General features: G+C 49.1%; 2 protein-coding genes across 2 annotated transcripts; one reads left to right on the plus strand and one right to left on the minus strand.

The window, feature by feature from the left end:
• Positions 1-2,525: 2,525 nt before the first annotated feature.
• marveld1 (MARVEL domain containing 1) lies at positions 2,526-3,265 on the minus strand (the record flags this gene model as incomplete). The annotated part of the gene is made up of 1 exon (XM_084458608.1): positions 2,526-3,265. The coding sequence occupies exon 1, from the start codon at positions 3,018-3,020 to the stop codon at positions 2,526-2,528; it is 495 nt and encodes a 164-aa protein (XP_084314734.1). The 5' UTR covers positions 3,021-3,265.
• Positions 3,266-4,141: 876 nt separating this feature from the next.
• Positions 4,142-8,539, plus strand: avpi1 (arginine vasopressin induced 1). The gene is made up of 3 exons (XM_084458835.1): positions 4,142-4,228; positions 6,762-7,206; positions 7,593-8,539. The coding sequence occupies exons 2-3, from the start codon at positions 6,869-6,871 to the stop codon at positions 7,813-7,815; spliced, it is 561 nt and encodes a 186-aa protein (XP_084314961.1). The 5' UTR covers positions 4,142-4,228; positions 6,762-6,868; the 3' UTR covers positions 7,816-8,539.
• The last annotated feature ends 8,961 nt before the right edge of the window (positions 8,540-17,500 follow it).

Consider the following 17,500-nt stretch of genomic DNA (forward strand, 5'->3'; position numbering starts at 1 on the left):
CGCTCACAACGACGCTCTGTTCAGTGCTGGCAGAACAGGCCTGGGGCCACTAGTCTGAAAACATCCTTCTAATCCAGGCCAGTTCTATGGGTACCTGTTTCACCACATGTGGCGTCTATAAAGAGGTTTCTACGGGTGGCCAGTGGCAGATTCATCTGGGACACAAACTGAGGGAGGGGTCTGAAACTGAGGGAGGGGTCTGAAACTGAGGGAGGGGTCTGAAACTGAGGGAGGAGTCTGAGGAGTGTGTTTGTGTTCTAGCTGAGCCAAGCTCTGACCCAGCTCCATCAGGAAGGTCTCTCAAGATTATATATTGGCATCCATCATACAAGTATAAGGGAGCAAGATTCTTAGGTTCTGGCTCCTCAACCTTGCAGCAACAGAATAGCAATACAAGATAATAATGACAATAGTCTGTGTGTGTCACAGGGAGACAGGAAACAGGAAGTTAGAGCCTGATCGCCTGGTGGAACAAGCTGACCCAGAGCCTGCAAGAGCAGCAGATAAAACCAGGTGGTGATTACAGAGGCCTGGGGTCTTTGATGATCCTGTGGGCTCTACTGGCCCTCAAACGTTCCCATGGCTCCTGGATGGTGAGAAGCTCACATCCTCTCATGTGCTGGGCAGTCTGCACCCCCCAGGGCAGAGCAGCTCCCATACCACGCTGGAATACTTCCACTGATGATGCTCAGTTGTGCCCCAAGCTGCCATCTGAGGTGAAAGGTCATTGCTGTGCCTTTTTCACCGCATGGTTGGTGTGCACATCCCAGGCTAGTTCCTCAGTGCTATGGACACTCTCTCAGCAGTGATGATGGGGTCCAGCCTCTCAACTCCACACGATCACTTCCTTGGTCTTGGCAACGTTGAGAGAGAGGTGGGGAACAACTGTGCCAGGTTGTTGACTTCTCTCCTGTACGGCGTGTCATCATTGTCGGTAAACAGGCCTATTAACGTCTCTTCGGCGAACTTAATCACCATGGTGGTACGGGTACATGGTGGTACACTGAGTGGCCGTCCGGGAGAGAGGCAGCGACAGTAGTGACACAGTTGGGTCTTCCCTCTCAGCCCCTGAGTGGGCTAGAGACACACTTGTCTTCACCGGTGGGGGTAGGTGGGTATCCCGGAGAGGGCTCCACTGCCCCCGACCCAATATGACTTGAGAGGGCGGAGTCTCGCTATCACGCCACTATCCACGCCACGGATCCCAGTGTGAGATAGTGTGTATAGTCCTCGCCACATACTGTGTGAGTCATTTCCTGTCTCTCCACCCCTCTGGATGACAGCTGGAGTGTTCCTGTAAGACACGCCCCTTCCCAGGCCATCCCACTGACTCCTCCTCACGCACACACACAGTCTCTCCATCTATCTCTCACGTACACATGGACAGACACTGACTCTCTCTCTCTCTCTCACACACACACACACACACACACACACACACACACACACACTGAAAGGCTTCAATTACAAGATAAAAGCTGTATCACACACACACACACACACGTCTCTTTCATGTGGCATTCTGACGGGCCCTGGTGATTGGCCAGAGTTGTTTATCATTCTAACAGGAAGTGCCTGAGGTTTACTCCCATTTCTGTGTCTTGTTAGGAGAAGCCGCCACCACAGTCTGCACATGTGCCCCCACCATGATCCCCCCCCCCCTCCCTCCCCTCTCTTCCCTCCCTCTCGCCCACCCACCCCTCCATCTCTTCTTCCCTTCCCCAACCATACATAAATATCCCCTGAAGAAGAGCGCTTCTGTTCAGTCGGCCCAGCATATTACACATCTGGTTTGTTGTTCAGTTCGGGTGAAAGATGTTCAGACGATCACAGACAGGAAACGGATGGCAGGACAAAAGATCATGGAACTACCAAAGAAGAAGAAAAAGTAGCACGTATTTCTGGTCCTCTGTGATGTTGGGGTTTATTCATGAGTATTTCCGCTTAGGTTTTACATGAATAACACCAATTTTGGCCACAGACATTTCCAATAAAGCATGTCGTAGTAGTTGATCCTTATTAGTCATTACAAGCTCTTTGAACACATAATTAATACAGGACTTTTGAATTGTTCAAGTTAGTCAAAACAATAACACTGCTACCTGATAGGGACAGATCTCCTCTGACGTGGAATCAACCATGAATAGGACTCCACAAACAAGAATGGGTCATTTTCAGTAAAGGCTAGGCCTACTCTATAGTTGTTGTTGTTTTTTGGGGGGAGGGGCTGATAGATTACTGTCATATAAAAAACACACACATAGGACAGCCTAGTAGCTACACAGACACAAATATATCAAAATATATGCTTTGGTTATGATGAAAAGTTTAAAAAGTTAAATTAGGCCTAGAATATCAACAAACCTGCCGAGCCTGAGTTATGAGTCATGAATTTGTGGAGTCAGGGGTCTAGTAAGCCTACAGGCCCTGCTCTCTCTCTCTCTCTCTCTCTCTCTCTCTCTCTCTCTCTCTCTCCTCTCCTCTCCCTGCAGTCCTTCACTCCCAAACTCTCCCAAATCCCTCCATCACACCACCGTTTGCTCGCCCCGACACTTCCTCCACCCCCCGTACACGGCGGACACCAGGTAGGCCCCTGCGCCCAGGCAGGAGAACACCGCGGCGGCCAGGTAGACCTTGTAGAGGCAGGAGTGTGCGTACTGCTCCAGGTTGCAGTACGCGTAGCGCTGCGTCTTGTAAATCATCACCCCGATGGCCGGCAGGTAGAGGACGGCGGCGGCCACGTCGTGCACGAAGTTGGTTAGTAACCAGTGGTCCCCTCCCAGGATGGGGACGAGGTCCTGCTTGTCCAGGAGGGTGAGGAAGAACAGTCCGAGGGTGAGGAGCCAGAACAGGACCGCGACGAACAGCACGAAGTGGATGGAGCCCTCGTATTTGTTGGCGGCGATAGTGACCCAGAGCCCGGCTCCGAACACGATCTGCAGGATCCGCATGATCCCGAGGAAACTTCTGAGAAACTCACGGAAGTCCTTCCTCACCTGCGGCTGGGGCTGGGGGGCCATCTCTCCTCCGGGACACAGGCAGTCTTCTCTCTCCTCCGGGACACAGGCAGTCTTCTCTCTCCTCCGGGACACAGGCAGTCTTCTCTCTCCTCCGGGACACAGGCAGTCTTCTCTCTCCTCCGGGACACAGGCAGTCTTCTCTCTCCTCCGGGACACAGGCAGTCTTCTCTCTCCTCCGGGAACAGGCAGTCTTCTCTTCCCGAGCAGGGCGGGGGCTTCACCGCGGTCGCAAAAGGGGAACCGAAAATAAAGAAAGTGTTTGAGAAGATGACCTCAACAGGGTGGTGGCGTTCACGCGTAAAACAATGAATGATGCAGCCTAGTTGTCTTTTATTTGCACAGCCCCGGGGTTTGAAATGAGAATAGTCTGTTTCGTCTTTTCCGTTTCCTCCGTGTTGAATGCAGCGTCTGTCTGGGGGCTGGGAGGGGGGAAGCTGGGGGGGCGTGAAATCCTAAACCTGCTCCTCCTCTGCTCTCTCCTTCCTCCACCATGGACAGACAGGGAGGGACAGAGAGAGAGATGGGCCGAGATTTTACACAATGCATCCCCGTATCCTTAGTCATCACATATGTTTTATACAGGAATCTTTGAAATGTGTCCGTCACCCCCCCCCCCCCCCCCCCCACACACACACTCCTACCGCCCAGGAACACATTACCCAAACTGAATCTCCTAGGGTATCAGAATAAAAGCATCAGGTTTCATGATGGGCTGTGCCTGCCAGGGCTGTTGGGAGTGATGTCACATTTGCGTAGGCGAGCCTGCTTCTGCGTGCTCAGCCAGGGGACGGTGGTCACTGGTCACACACCGGCTCGGTTTACCGTCCCACCGTCATCAGGGGCAGACCTCTCCCGTATCACTTTTACGTCAATGGATTAGTAATCCCCAAAGTAGGTAGTCACTACGTGGCGAGGGGGCGGACCCCCAGGATACCACGCCCCTCGCCTCTCTGATTGATCAAGAAAAGCGTAACCCAGCCTAATAGGAAGGAGTTGTGTGTATCTCAACTCTCATTGGTCAATCCCCAGATGTGGGCTGGATCCTAAAGGGTCAGAGCAGCCTTCTCAACTCTATTCAGATAGTTACTAATGAGTCTGTTCAAAGACATCAGGAGAATTAACGGGACCGCAACTAAGTAGACTGTGGGTTTTACGCAGGAGCAAACACGTCAGGAGAACTGCATTGGAAAAAGTCGAAGCATTTTAAGGTAAGAGAATCTTTATAAAACCTTCATGATCTGCCTGCTGGTGTTATAGCCCAGTATCACAGACCTACATGTTTACAAAACATGACATGATAACGCGTTGAATGAAGAGGATCTGAACGGGATTATGCGTTCTGCAGTCATGACAGCTTGGATGTTTGACAGTAGCCTATAAGAGGCCTATAAGAGGCCTATAAGAGGCTATAAGAGGCCTATAAGAGGCTATAAGAGGCCTATAAGAGGCCTATCTACTTACTGCTTACGTGTTTCGCACTGGGGAAGCAGGATTTGGTGATATAAAACTAGGCCTAGTTGTTATGGCTGGTCACTTCTTATACCATGCCCCCTTTTATATGAGTTATTCATTAACCAGTGGTGTGCTGTAGCCCAGTCTACTGCTCTAGGGCATAATGCCAGTAGGATGACAGACTTGTCTAACTGTTAAACCGGATAGAACTCCAGTAGAAATCCAGTAGAACCCTAACAGAACTAGTGTGGAACCAGCAGGAGCAGAGCTAGATCCAGTAGAACCCTAACAGAACTGGAACCAGCAGGAGCAGAGCTAGATCCAGCTGGGATGTCACCTCTCTCCACCTATGCACTAGAATAACTACTATTTAAACGTAATTGATTTATAATTGTTTACCTGAAAAGGTAATTTCCTTAAACACATAATCCGTGTGTCCCTGTAGCCTGCGTGATTAACGGTAGCTAGTCTGGGGTAATACCATTACTGAAACCCGTGAGCTGTCACCATCTGTAACAGACATCTCTCTCAGCTCCTACAGGTTTACATGAGGACAGGGACAGACAGCCACACCCACCTACTAACATGAGGACAGGGACAGACGGCCACACCCACCTACTAACATGAGGACAGGGACAGACGGCCACACCCACCTACTAACATGAGGACAGGGACAGACGGCCACACCCACCTACTAACATGAGGACAGGGACAGACGGCCACACCCACCTACTAACATGAGGACAGGGACAGACAGCCACACCCACCTACTAACATGAGGACAGGGACAGACAGCCACACCCACCTACTAACATGAGGACAGGGACAGACAGCCACACCCACCTACTAACATGAGGACAGGGACAGACGGCCACACCCACCTACTAACATGAGGACAGGGACAGACGGCCACGCCCACCTACTAACATGAGGACAGGGACAGACAGCCACACCCACCTACTACACTAGCTAGCTGTCCAGGGGGTCACTGTCATCAGTCTATAGCTGTTTCCATAGAGACGGGATAGGACACGGTGACTGGTAACACCTGTTTCTGAGGTGGAACAGACGGGTGAACTGTTCATGTTCTGCATGGGAACCCAAAGATCTAGAACAAACAACTAAAAAATCCTAACCATGCATGTGTGCCCCAAGCAGTAAACCAGCTGATCAGCATGACCTCAGCCAGATAGGGGAAGTTATTAGTGAAATCATCTGGTTCAGTGCATGGGTGGACTAGGCAAGGCTAGGTTATTTGTAGCACATTTCAGCAACAAAGCAATTCAAAGTACGTTACATGAGACATTAAAAGCACCAAGACAAAGTGCAACACACAAAAGGTTATATAAAACGAATTGCAAAAAAGGACACTCCTTTCTTTATCACATACTGAAACCATATCTCTCTCCACTCTCTTACGTACAATGTCCTTCTGTATAGTCGCTCGCTGGCTTTTCAACAGTGCCTCAAACATCCTGTCTGAGAAAGGGACCACATCAGCTGTCAGTGGCCTACTGTTGTGTCACTAGGCACACCTTGCACCAGAAATCCAACTTCTCCATTTCCAACACACATTTCCTTCTTTCTCTTCCTCCCTCAAGTCATTCTACTAGCATTCTCTTGTGCTTTGCAGAACATTTAAAACAAAATGCAGGAAAAAATATAAGTACAGGGATAAAAGTTACAGTGCAGTGTATGAATAAATAATTATTTGATTTAAAAGCAGCGGCAAAAAGTTTGTTCCAGATATGTGGAGCATAAAAACTGAACGCTGCTTCTCCATGTTTTGTTTTAACTCTGGGGACAGAAAGCAGACCTGTGCCAGACGACCTGAGAGGTCTGGATGGTTCATAACGTAGCAGCAGATCAGAAATATATTTTGGCCCTAAACCATTCAGTTCTTTATAAACCAACAGCAGTATTTTAAAGTCAATTATTTGACAGACGGGAAGCCAGTGTAAAGACCTCAGAACTGGAGTGATGTGATCCTCTTTCTTGGTCTTAGTGAGGACTCGAGCAGCAGCGTTCTGAATCTACAGCTAATTACATGGTTAGTATGTTTACTTTGTGAAGTTGGGTTTTACACCTCCTGGTCGCAGGCAGGCCATGCTACAGTTAGCTCACTCTGTCTCTCTTCCGGGATGGGACCCCATGTCTCTCTTCTGGGATGGGACCCCATGTCTCTCTTCCGGGATGGGACCCCATGTCTCTCTTCTGGGATGGGACCCCATGTCCTCCACAAATGGCTAGGTGTCCGGTATCTTACAGCATCTTTCCCTCCCTCCACAGACCAAGTCCAGCTGGCGGTTCCATCCCCCCCGCGCCCCGTCCCCTTCTCTCCCCTCTCCCCCCTCTCTCTCTCCCCCGTCCACGGCCCCCGACGTGGGTGCATCAGCATGGACCCTGAGGCGTCCTCCACCCCTCCCTCCACCTCCACCAGAGTGGCGGGCCCCTCAGTGGGGCCCCTGTGGCGACTGACAGAGAGGCGGAGCCGGAAGGTGGGGTCGGGGAACATCTTTAGGGGCGTCGACCTGCGGCAGCTCCAGAGGCTGTTCCGTGCGGCGGGGGACCAGGACGCCGAGCAGAGGGCCCAGCTGGTGTGGGGCCACAGGGACGAGGCGGAGCTGGCCCAGGCCCTGGTCGGGCTGAGGGCCCGGGGCCGGCGCAAGGGCCTGAGGGTGGAGGGCAGAGACACACTGGGGTCCTGCTGGCTACGAGCCTTCAACCACCTCAGGTAGGCTGGAGGTGATGATGATGATGATGATGGGTGGGGGGGGTACACACAACGGGCATATGCAGACACACACCACACACACACACACACACACACACACACACACACACACACACACACACGGATTGGAGTCAATCCAGGTGAATAGGAACATGCTGACACAAACTCCCCTGCTGATTAAACCATGCAAATCTATAAAATCTTTTTTCGTAATATGTAACCATATAGCACAGAGATTAAAACATCTAGCTAATCCTTAATTAGAGCAGATTTTCCCCCATGTTCACATAGCAGCTCAATAACTCTCTGAACTCGCGGTACCTTTTCTAATCACTTCCGATATCAGTCATTTACTGTGTCCCAACAACGCTGTCTTTGTTCCTCAGGATTGGGGAGAGTTCAGCCCGTGTGCCGGCTAAGAACCAGGAGGGTGAGACTAAGACTGAGCCACACAGCAGACCAGAGAGCCCAGGGGCTCCAGGGGCCTCCGTTGAGGGCCACTGGCCTGTGAGACCCTCCGCAAGACCCGACCCAACCACAGGGGGCGCCGTGCTGAACAGAGCAGGGGAGAGTGACCCTGAGAGATACCTCCACCGCATCCGCCACTGATCACAGATCCCCCTGACGACCACAGGAGGGCAGAAGAAGACCAAGATTGATTGAAAAAGGCATGTTTCATGAAACAAGTTATTGATGGTTTTTAAAAGACGATGGACAGGGAATTCAGACCAAAACCCCACCTAACCGTATCACTATGGGACTGAGGTTTGACCCCTGCTCTGCCCTCAGTAACCACGCCCCCAGACTCCATACCTGTCACCCTCACTCCTCACTCCTTCACTGGACAGTTTCATCCTTCTCTCAGGGACTGCCTTATCCTGGTTTCAACTATCCATCTGCAGCACACTCACCAAACCAGCACACTCACCAAGCCAACACACTCACCAAACCAGCACACTCACCAAGCCAACACACTAACCAAACCAGCACACTCACCAAGCCAACACACTCACCAAACCAGCACACTCACCAAGCCAACACACTAACCAAACCAGCACACTCACCAAACCAGCACACTCACCAAGCCAACACACTCACCAAACCAGCACACTCACCAAACCAGCACACTCACCAAACCAGCACACTTGCCAAACGGACACACCAAACCAGCAGACCCAATAATGGGTGGTTTCTATTCTTTCAAGTATGCGTTTACTGTGTCTCTCTCACAGCACCTGCCTGGGGGGGAACTCTCTTACCCTCCTCTCAAACCTGGATTACTGCTCTGAAGAACAACTACATGAACTTTATCTTTCTCGTTATTTAAATGAAACGTCAGTATGCACTTTAAATTAAGACTTGATGACATTAGCCTTCTCAGATGAATGGAAACTTGACATTTAAACTATTATTATTTTTATTGTAGTTTTTTTTTTTCCAGTTGGTGTTTAATCATTCTGTGATCGTCTAGTTTGAATAAAGAAACCTTTGGACAATACTGCTTGCTACTATTCCTAGACTCAGGTAGGGAGAGAGACAGCTATTCACTAGGGTGTTAAGGATTCAGGTTGCCTTAACTTGGATGCTCTGGTTTGTGATGTTCTAAGTTCTTATCGGATCTTATGAAGTACAGTAAGTGGGTATGTAGAGATGTTGCCTGATAGAGAGATAGAGATGGAGGGATTTAAGGGGGGAGAGAGAGATAGAGATAGAGATGGAGAGATTTAAGGGGAGAGGGAGAGATAATAGAGGTAGTTTTCAGGCCACTGGATCATGCTGTAAGCAGAGACATGTGACCCACAGGAGACAGGAAGGAACATCAAGATCACAAGGATGATATTCCTCTAACCACCCCCACCTACTCAGACACACCATGGCAACACGCACAATACCTCCACGTCACATGAGCTTGTCCCCAGCAGCATTTCTGACAAACACACTGATTATAAGTGCTGATTGGACTTGTTAGTAGTAAGTGTTCCAGATATGTTTATTAGCCATGTATATGTGGATTTGACCAGGGTTCAGGCATATGACAGGGTGCAGGACAGGACAGTGCAAAGACATGACAGGAAAGGTAGTTACTGAGAGTAAGTGGTCATATATTCTAAACTGTTCATGTTCTACCTTCTAGCCTGTCGACAAAAACAACAATGTAATCAATGTAATCCATAAGCAGCCAGGCCATTTAGCCTATAGGACGCTGGTAGGCTATTCAGAAACAGAAGGTAGTTTTGAGTTTCATAGCAATTCCAGTATCTGCTGAATGAGTGCTCCATGGTGAAGTGTAACTCTGCTGCCACCTAGTGGAAAGGTAGAGGAACGTCTTTTGAGACAAGACGCGGCTCGCTAGGTGTCGGGCGTTTGGGAATATAATTCTAGCGGAGATTGAGACAGCAGTAAATTGCTAAACTGCTCAGAATTATCAAGTAATTAGCCTGCCCCGTGTTAAGATTAATTTAGAGATTTCTTTTCAGAGAATATTTCTATTGCTATAGAAACCGGGAGGGCCAGTGAGCCTACGTGCTGAAGGCTGCTAGTTCAATCTCTTGCAGACTTCCATTTACTAGGATGGTGGATTGGGTCTTGAGAACGGATATCCTGTCTGATGGGTTCTCCTGAGTGAGTAAAGATCCTGCAATAATTATGTGGATCACAGTTGTTGAAACAGCAAGATTTCCCTGTAACAGAGGTTTATAAAGGGCTACCATGAGAAAGGGCTACCATAGTCGAACCTCAGATCGAAGAGGAACAATGCGGATTTCGTCCTGGTCGTGGAACTACCGACCAGCTCTTCACTCTCGCAAGGATCTTGGAGGGGGCTTGGGAGTTTGCCCAACCTGTCTACATGTGTTTTGTGGACTTGGAGAAGGCTTACGACCGGGTCCCCCGAGAGGTCTTGTGGAGAGTTATGCGGGAGTATGGGGTGAGGGGGTCCCTACTTAGGGCCATCCAATCCCTGTACACCCAGAGCAAGAGCTGTGTCCGGGTCCTCGGCAGTAAGTCGTCTGCCTTTCCGGTGGGTGTTGGCCTCCGCCAGGGCTGCGCCTTGTCACCAATCCTGTTTGTGATTTTCATGGACAGGATATCGAGGCGTAGCCGGGGGGAGGTGGGTTTGCAGTTCGGTGAGCTGGGGATCACGTCACTGCTTTTTGCAGATGATGTGGTCCTGATGGCATCAGTTGCCTGCGACCTCCAGCACTCTCTGGATAGGTTCGCAACTGAGTGTGAAGCGGCTGGGATGAGAATAAGCACCTCTAAATCTGAGGCCATGGTTCTCAGCAGGAAACCGGTGGCCTGTCCGCTCCGAGTAGGAAATGAGTCCCTACCCCAAGTGAAGGAGTTCAAGTATCTGGGGGTCTTGTTCACGAGTGAGGGAACCATGGAGAGGGAGTTTGGCCGGAGAATCGGAGCAGCTGGTGCGGTTCTGCAGTCGCTATACCGCACTGTTGTGACGAAAAGAGAGCTGAGCCAAAAGGCAAAGCTCTCGATCTACCGGTCTATCTTCGTCCCCACCCTCACCTATGGTCATGAAGGATGGGTCATGACCGAAAGAACGAGATCACGGATACAAGCGGCCGAAATGAGTTTTCTCCGGAGGGTGGCTGGGGTCTCCCTGAGAGATCGGGTGAGAAGTTCAGTCATCCGGGAGAGACTCGGAGTAGAGCCGCTGCTCCTTTGCGTCGAAAGGAGCCAGTTGAGGTGGTTCGGGCATCTAGTGAGGATGCCTCCTGGGCGCCTCCCTAGGGAGGTGTTCCAGGCGTGTCCGGCTGGGAGGAGGCCGCGGGGTAGACCCAGGACCAGGTGGCGGGACTACATCTCCGCACTGGCCTGTGAGCGGCTAAAGATTCCCCAGGCAGAGCTGGTTGATGCTGCTAGGGAAAGGGATGTCTGGGGCTCCCTGCTGGAGCTGCTGCCTCCGCGACCCGACCCTGGATAAGCGGATGAAGATGATGATGATGACCATGAGAAAAGCTAGCAGTATATTTTCTCCATAAATCACACTATAGCAGCAGTTACTAGCTCAGTTCCATAATAACAGCCTACGTGTGATAATAAACTAAAGAGTTTTAGTAATGGACCCCCCCTCAGATAGCCTATCATAGCCTACATTTGTTATTAGTGCTGTTTAGGGTTGTCTCTTAAATCAGGCAATTATTTGTCACTTAAGTCTTTTTTTCTTCTTTAAAAAACTAGGATTCTGAATTTGATGGAAAGCGACGTACTGGAGATGAGAGGATGAAAGGAGACGAAGGGGAGAGAGGACAAAAGAGAGGAGGAGGGAAGGATGAGAGGAGAGAGGAGAGGACAGGACGGAAGGAAGAGAGGAGAGAGAGAGGGGGCTGAGCGGAAAGGATGAAACAGTAGAAGAGAGGAGAGGAGGATGAGAGGAGAAGAGAGGAGAGGAGGATGAGAGGAGAAGAGAGGAGAGGAGGATGAGAGGAGAAGAGAGGAGAGGAGGATGAGAGGAGAAGAGAGGAGAGGAGGATGAGAGGAGAAGAGAGGAAAGGAGGATGAGAGGAGAACAGAGGAGAGGAGAGAAGGGGAGAGGGTATGGAGTAGAGAGGAGAGGAGAGAAGGGGAGAGGAGAGAAGGGGAGAGGGTATGGAGTAGAGACAGGGAAGAGGGTATGGAGGAGAGAAGGAGGAGGATGAGAGGAGAGGAGAGAAGGGGAGAGGGTATGGAGTAGAGAGGAGAGGAGAGAAGGGGAGAGGAGAGGAGAGAAGGGGAGAGGGTATGGAGTAGAGACAGGGAAGAGGGTATGGAGGAGAGAAGGGGAGGAGGATGAGAGGAGAGGAGGGGAGAGGGTATGGAGTAGAGAGGAGAGGAGAGAAGGGGAGAGGAGAGGAGAGAAGGGGAGAGGGTATGGAGTAGAGAAGGGGAGAGGGTATGGAGGAGAGACAGGGAAGAGGGATTTTGTCTCTGTGAAGATCGACAGCAGAACTCTGGTGGGTCTGTTGCGCTGTAATTACAACACACACCTTTAATTGGTGAAATGATATAAACAGAACATGCTCCCTGTGCTCATATTATAATACCTGCACACACACACACACACACACACACACACACACACACACACACACACACACACACACACACACACACACACCTCTGCGCTGTACTCAAGGTCTTCACAGGCAGTAAAATCACAACACTGCGGCAGTTCTCTCATTGTTATTCCTGCCTTTGTTCTTTACACACACACACACACACACACACACACACACACACACACACACGCACACACACACACCGCTCTGTATTGTAGCTCAGCCCCTAACCCGCCCCTCTCTTTCTCTCCATCTCCTCTCTCTTTCTCTCCATCTCCTCTCTCTCCTGTCTTCATCTCTCTCCTCTCTCCTTCCTCTCTCTTTCTTCTCTTTGTCTCTCTTGTGCGCTCTCTCTTTTTACATTACAGACACTCCAAAGCCACTTACAATAAGTGCATTCAGTGTAGGTTGTCAAGCGGCCGACTAGTCATCAGAAACCCTCTCCTTTCTATACCAGCATCTAAGAGCTTAACCAGTGCTAAAGAGAAAGTGCAAGAACAACTAAATACAAATACATGAGGTGTTAAGAGGAAAGGTCAGGGTCTCAGGGTCTCAGGGTTAGGGTCAGGGTCAGGGTCAGGGTTAGGGTAAGGGTCAGGGGAATACTCCTTGAAGAGGTGGGTATTCAGTCTGCAGTGAAAGATGGGCGGTGACTCCGTGGAAACGTCAGTGGGAGTTTGTTCCACCATTGTGGTTTCAGGACAGAAAAGAGCTGTGACCAGGTCACAGGGTCCTCGGAGCAGAAGGGTAACCTCTCTCTCTCTCTCTCTATCTCTCTCTCTCTCTCTCTCTCTCTATCTCTCTCTCTCTCTCTCTCTCTCTCTCTCTCTCTCTCTCTCTCTTTCCTTTTTCTAGCACCATGGCTGCTGATGTGATTTGTTCTTATAGAAGGCTTTAATGACGATGACTGGGACATACAGTCGGTTCACTCAACAAATGTATTTATTAGGGCTGCCCCCCAATAGTCGACTTAACGTTAGTCGACGAGAAGAGTCCTAGTCGAGCAAGTTTTCATTAGTCGCTTAGTCGCAGAAAGAAAAAAACCCTCAAAATCTGCTTGGGATAACCATGTCCAGGGCCCGTAGACGGACTAGACAATTCTAGAGCGGCACTTTGGCGGGAAGGGCGGCAAAATGTGAGCCAATCAAGGGCCAATTTTTTATTAAAAAATAAATAAAAATCTAGGCGCGTGATTGGTTGAGCGCGTGATTGAGACAGTCCTCGTGCACCTGCCGCCTCCTTCCCGCCCCCTGACGAGCCATGACTGAGGGGAAATGGAAGCATGTTTTTGTCCAAACGAGCTAAATTATCTGGCAGCGACTACAAAAAAAGAGACTATTGAAGAACCAAGCACTCCAAAAACAGAGGGGTTCGTTGTTTAAATATATTGATCCCACCGGGAGTAGCAAGGATGAGGCACCTTGTTCAAACCCACCACCGAACCAAGAGACTGCAGCACTAGTAGCATTAGCACAACTACCTCCGCTGCTCCAGAAGAAGCAGCAGGTGCTAGCTTTAGCAGGGGCTAGCTTTAGCAGGGGCTAGCTTTAGCAGGTGTTAGCTTTAGCAGGTGCTAGCTTTAGCAGGGGCTAGCTTTAGCAGGGGCTAGCTTTAGCAGGTGTTAGCTTTAGCAGGTGGTAGCTTTAGCAGGTGCTAGCTTTAGCAGGTGCTAGCTTTAGCAGGTGCTAGCTTTAGCAGGTGCTAGCTTTAGGAGGTGCTAGCTTTAGCAGGGGCTAGCTTTAGCAGGGGCTAGCTTTAGCAGGGGCTAGCTTTAGCAGGGGCTAGCTTTAGCAGGTGCTAGCTTTAGCAGGGGCTAGCTTTAGCAGGTGCTAGCTTTAGCAGGGGCTAGCTTTAGCAGGGGCTAGCTTTAGCAGCATCGGAGCAGACAGGCCGCCTTCAAATCTACCGTCAAGCCACAATGTCAGGAGATTGAGGAGCCAAACTACCAACTACAGGCATTTGTCCACAAGCAGAACCAGCATGCTAGCTGAGCACTAGCAGCACCATGACAGAGCAGATGCTAGTTAGCCTGCCTCCACAGGGCTGTACGTTAACTTTTTTAGCTCCTAGCACTGGTGCTACAGAGGTAAAAAATTTGTAGCACAGGCCAAAATCTTTTAGCACAGGCCAAAAGTTTGTAGCACAGGCCAAATTTTTTTTGCACAATTTTAAAATGTCCGTTATCACCTCTAAAAACAATAAGTAATGCATTTCATCACTTATACACACTAGCAAAGGATATTTGGGGTAGTGAGTGCAGGGCTGTACATTAACTTTTTTAGCACATAGCACTGGTGCTACAGGGGTTGATGGTTCTGTAGCACAGAGCCAGAAAGTTGTAGCACAGGTATAAAATGTCCATTATCACCTCTACTGAACACAAGTTATGCAGTTCATCACTTAAAACCACCTGGAAAGGGATGTTACTGTACGTATACAATATGAAATAATAACAAATGTTTTCAGACAAGCATCTTTAGGTTTTCCCGGCTTTTGATTTTGCGGTGTCTTCATGATTTGGGTTATCTTCTTTTTCATTAATAATTTCAGCATCTTTTTCCTTTGCTCGTTTGTTTGGGTTTTTCTTTATGATCTGAACAAGGAACCAGTGTTTCCTGTGGAATTGATGTCTTGGTGTGGTGGTGCCAAGCTAAAGACAGCTAATATAAGGAGGATTTCTATACCAAAGCGGGGGTCTGGGCGTCCTTCCCCCAAAAAAGTTTCAGAGACCTAGTTTCCTGTATTCTGGTGACTTGAATGAAAGAATGAAAATAACAAAATCATATACAGTATAATTGAAAAGTATACTGAAACAGCATGTTTAGCCTACATGAAATATTTAATTTTGAGTTATGCGGTGAGAATAATAGATAGAATGTTTTATTTAATTAAAAAAGTTATGTTTGATGCCCTTTGATGCTTAACTGCATACTCATTCCTTCTAAATCATCACTCTTTCTAATCTCTCATCCTGCCCTGTCCCCTTCCTTCTCCTCTCTCTTCTCCTGCTCTCCTCTCAACAACCTCTATCCTCTCCTCTCTCACCTGTCCCTCAACTCTGTGCTGGTCCTGCCTTCTTCTACCACAATCACTGCCTTTTTACATAGTTTACATAAATAATAGGCTAGATTAGGCTACGCTTAACTGATATTTTGTTGCATTTGCTGTTGCTTTGACTGGCACCTTTAGGTGGCTGGAGGAACATTAACGCGAAGCTATTGTCGTTTCGGTTCAGCCAGCCAAAAAGACGGTCGCTCAATCAGTCAGTCAGGGCAGCGCCTCTTATTCGCATGTTGTAGGCTACTCGCGCTTGTGGTGTGGGAAGTCTCCTTGACAAATTATGTTTGCTGACAGACAGCAGTGTGTAAGCTATGGAGGCTTCACTTCGGCTCAAACATAGGCTAGGCTACTGGGTGCATGTGTAGCACCACGTCGTGTTTCTAGACTGTATTTTTTAGATAACGTTACATATTTATCACACTTCAACTATAGGCTATTTTTTTTACTTTTCCGATCAGACAACTGCATGAGGCACTTGCCCGAACAGAGTTTACTGGCCCGGGGGAAGCTATAGGCTAGCCTACCTGACTGCTCTCACTTCATTTCACCTCACTCGTCCTCCCGGCTTCAACACGGAAAAACCCGCTAACGTTACAAGCGGCTCGCCGTCTGTCGCACGCGTGCTACAGGGCAAATAAATTAATCGCACAGACATTTTTTTTCATAGCACGTGCGACATATATGTCGCAATGTACAGCCCTGCTCCAGGACCAGATCTACCGGCAAGTTCACAAGCAACTTTTTGCGGAGTTGACTCCGGCTTCTGGGGAACGCAGTTTCTCAAAGTTGAAACTAATAAAAAACTACCTTCGTAGCACAATGACAAAGGACAGACTGAAATGGACTCAACGCTCTCCAGAGAACACGAACTGGACAGAGAAGCGAAGTCGAGGATGAATTGACCTTCGCTGCGATGAAGGCACGTCGTGCCGCTTCTGAAAGGTAGGCTAATCATAGATATGACGCTGATCTTCATTTGCTCGCTAGTCGTTTAAACTGCTTGCGCAAATGCGCACATTCATGCGTGTGTGTGTTTTACGTACATGATAAAGTGGTATAGGACTGAGATTGATTATTTAGTTGGAGAATCTGCTGATATAATGTGCTTGCGCAAATGCGCACATTTCGTGTGTGTGCGTGTATGTGTTAGGGTCATTGTGCTGGATTAGCTTTGGAAGCATTGGAACTGATGTGTCCAGGCGACAAGACCTATCTTAATTTATCAGACATTATTTCATGTCATTTCAATTCACAGCTATTTCCGTGGCATGACTAGCTTCCGTCCTACCAGTCCTGAACAGAAACAAGCCAGCCACGCACATAAGCCAGGCTTGACCTGGCCTGGTTTCACTAGCATTCTGTAGGCCTACTTGCTCTTTGAACTGTCCTGTCTCGTCCTGCACCCTGTTCAATGTCTCCGTGTTATGCACCACGACCTAAAGCAAATGCCTACTACGTAGAAAAACTGCATGGCAACAAACAAATTCTGAGAACTGTGTGTGTGTGTGTATGTGTATGTATGTGTGTGTGTGTGTGTGTGTGTGTGTGTGTGTGTGTGTGTGTGCGTGTGTGTCCTCATTGGAGCGGAGGGTAGAGAACCCTGTTAACAACACTACCACTAACACCTTTGAAGTGGGTTGAAGCGGTGGGAGGGGCCGATATGTAGGGTTTAAACCAATCCCTAATAGGAAGAGTCCCCCAGAGCCATAAAGCTGCCCTCTATACCACAGAGAATGTGAGCTGCAGATAAATCTCAATCTCGCCCTCTCTCTCTCTCTCTCTCTCTCTCTCTCTCTCTCTCTCTCTCTCTCTGCCACTTCATATTCGTATTACCTTACTTCAAACAGGGTGAAACGCAAATGTCTTTGAACGCAAATGTCTCTGAACACGATTCCCCAAGGGGTTGTCAACCTGAGAAATAGAGACAGCGTGAGAGAGAGACAGAGAGAGAGAGAGACAGCGTGAGAGAGAGACAGAGAGAGAGAGAGAGCGAGGGGGTATGGGAGGTACAGAGAGGGAGAGACAGAGGAGGGAAGGAGAGAGGGAGACATAGCTCCTTACACACATATAGTTCCCTGTACATTATTTGAACCGTGACTGATTTTCGCCATCCATACATGAGCCAAATGCCACGGCATGCCCGTGTTGACATGCCAATCCTGAGAGAGAACGCGCAGGCA

The sequence above is a fragment of the Borostomias antarcticus genome (genome assembly GCF_949987555.1).
Source record: "Borostomias antarcticus genome assembly, chromosome: 25".
Lineage (NCBI taxonomy): Eukaryota > Metazoa > Chordata > Actinopteri > Stomiiformes > Stomiidae > Borostomias > Borostomias antarcticus.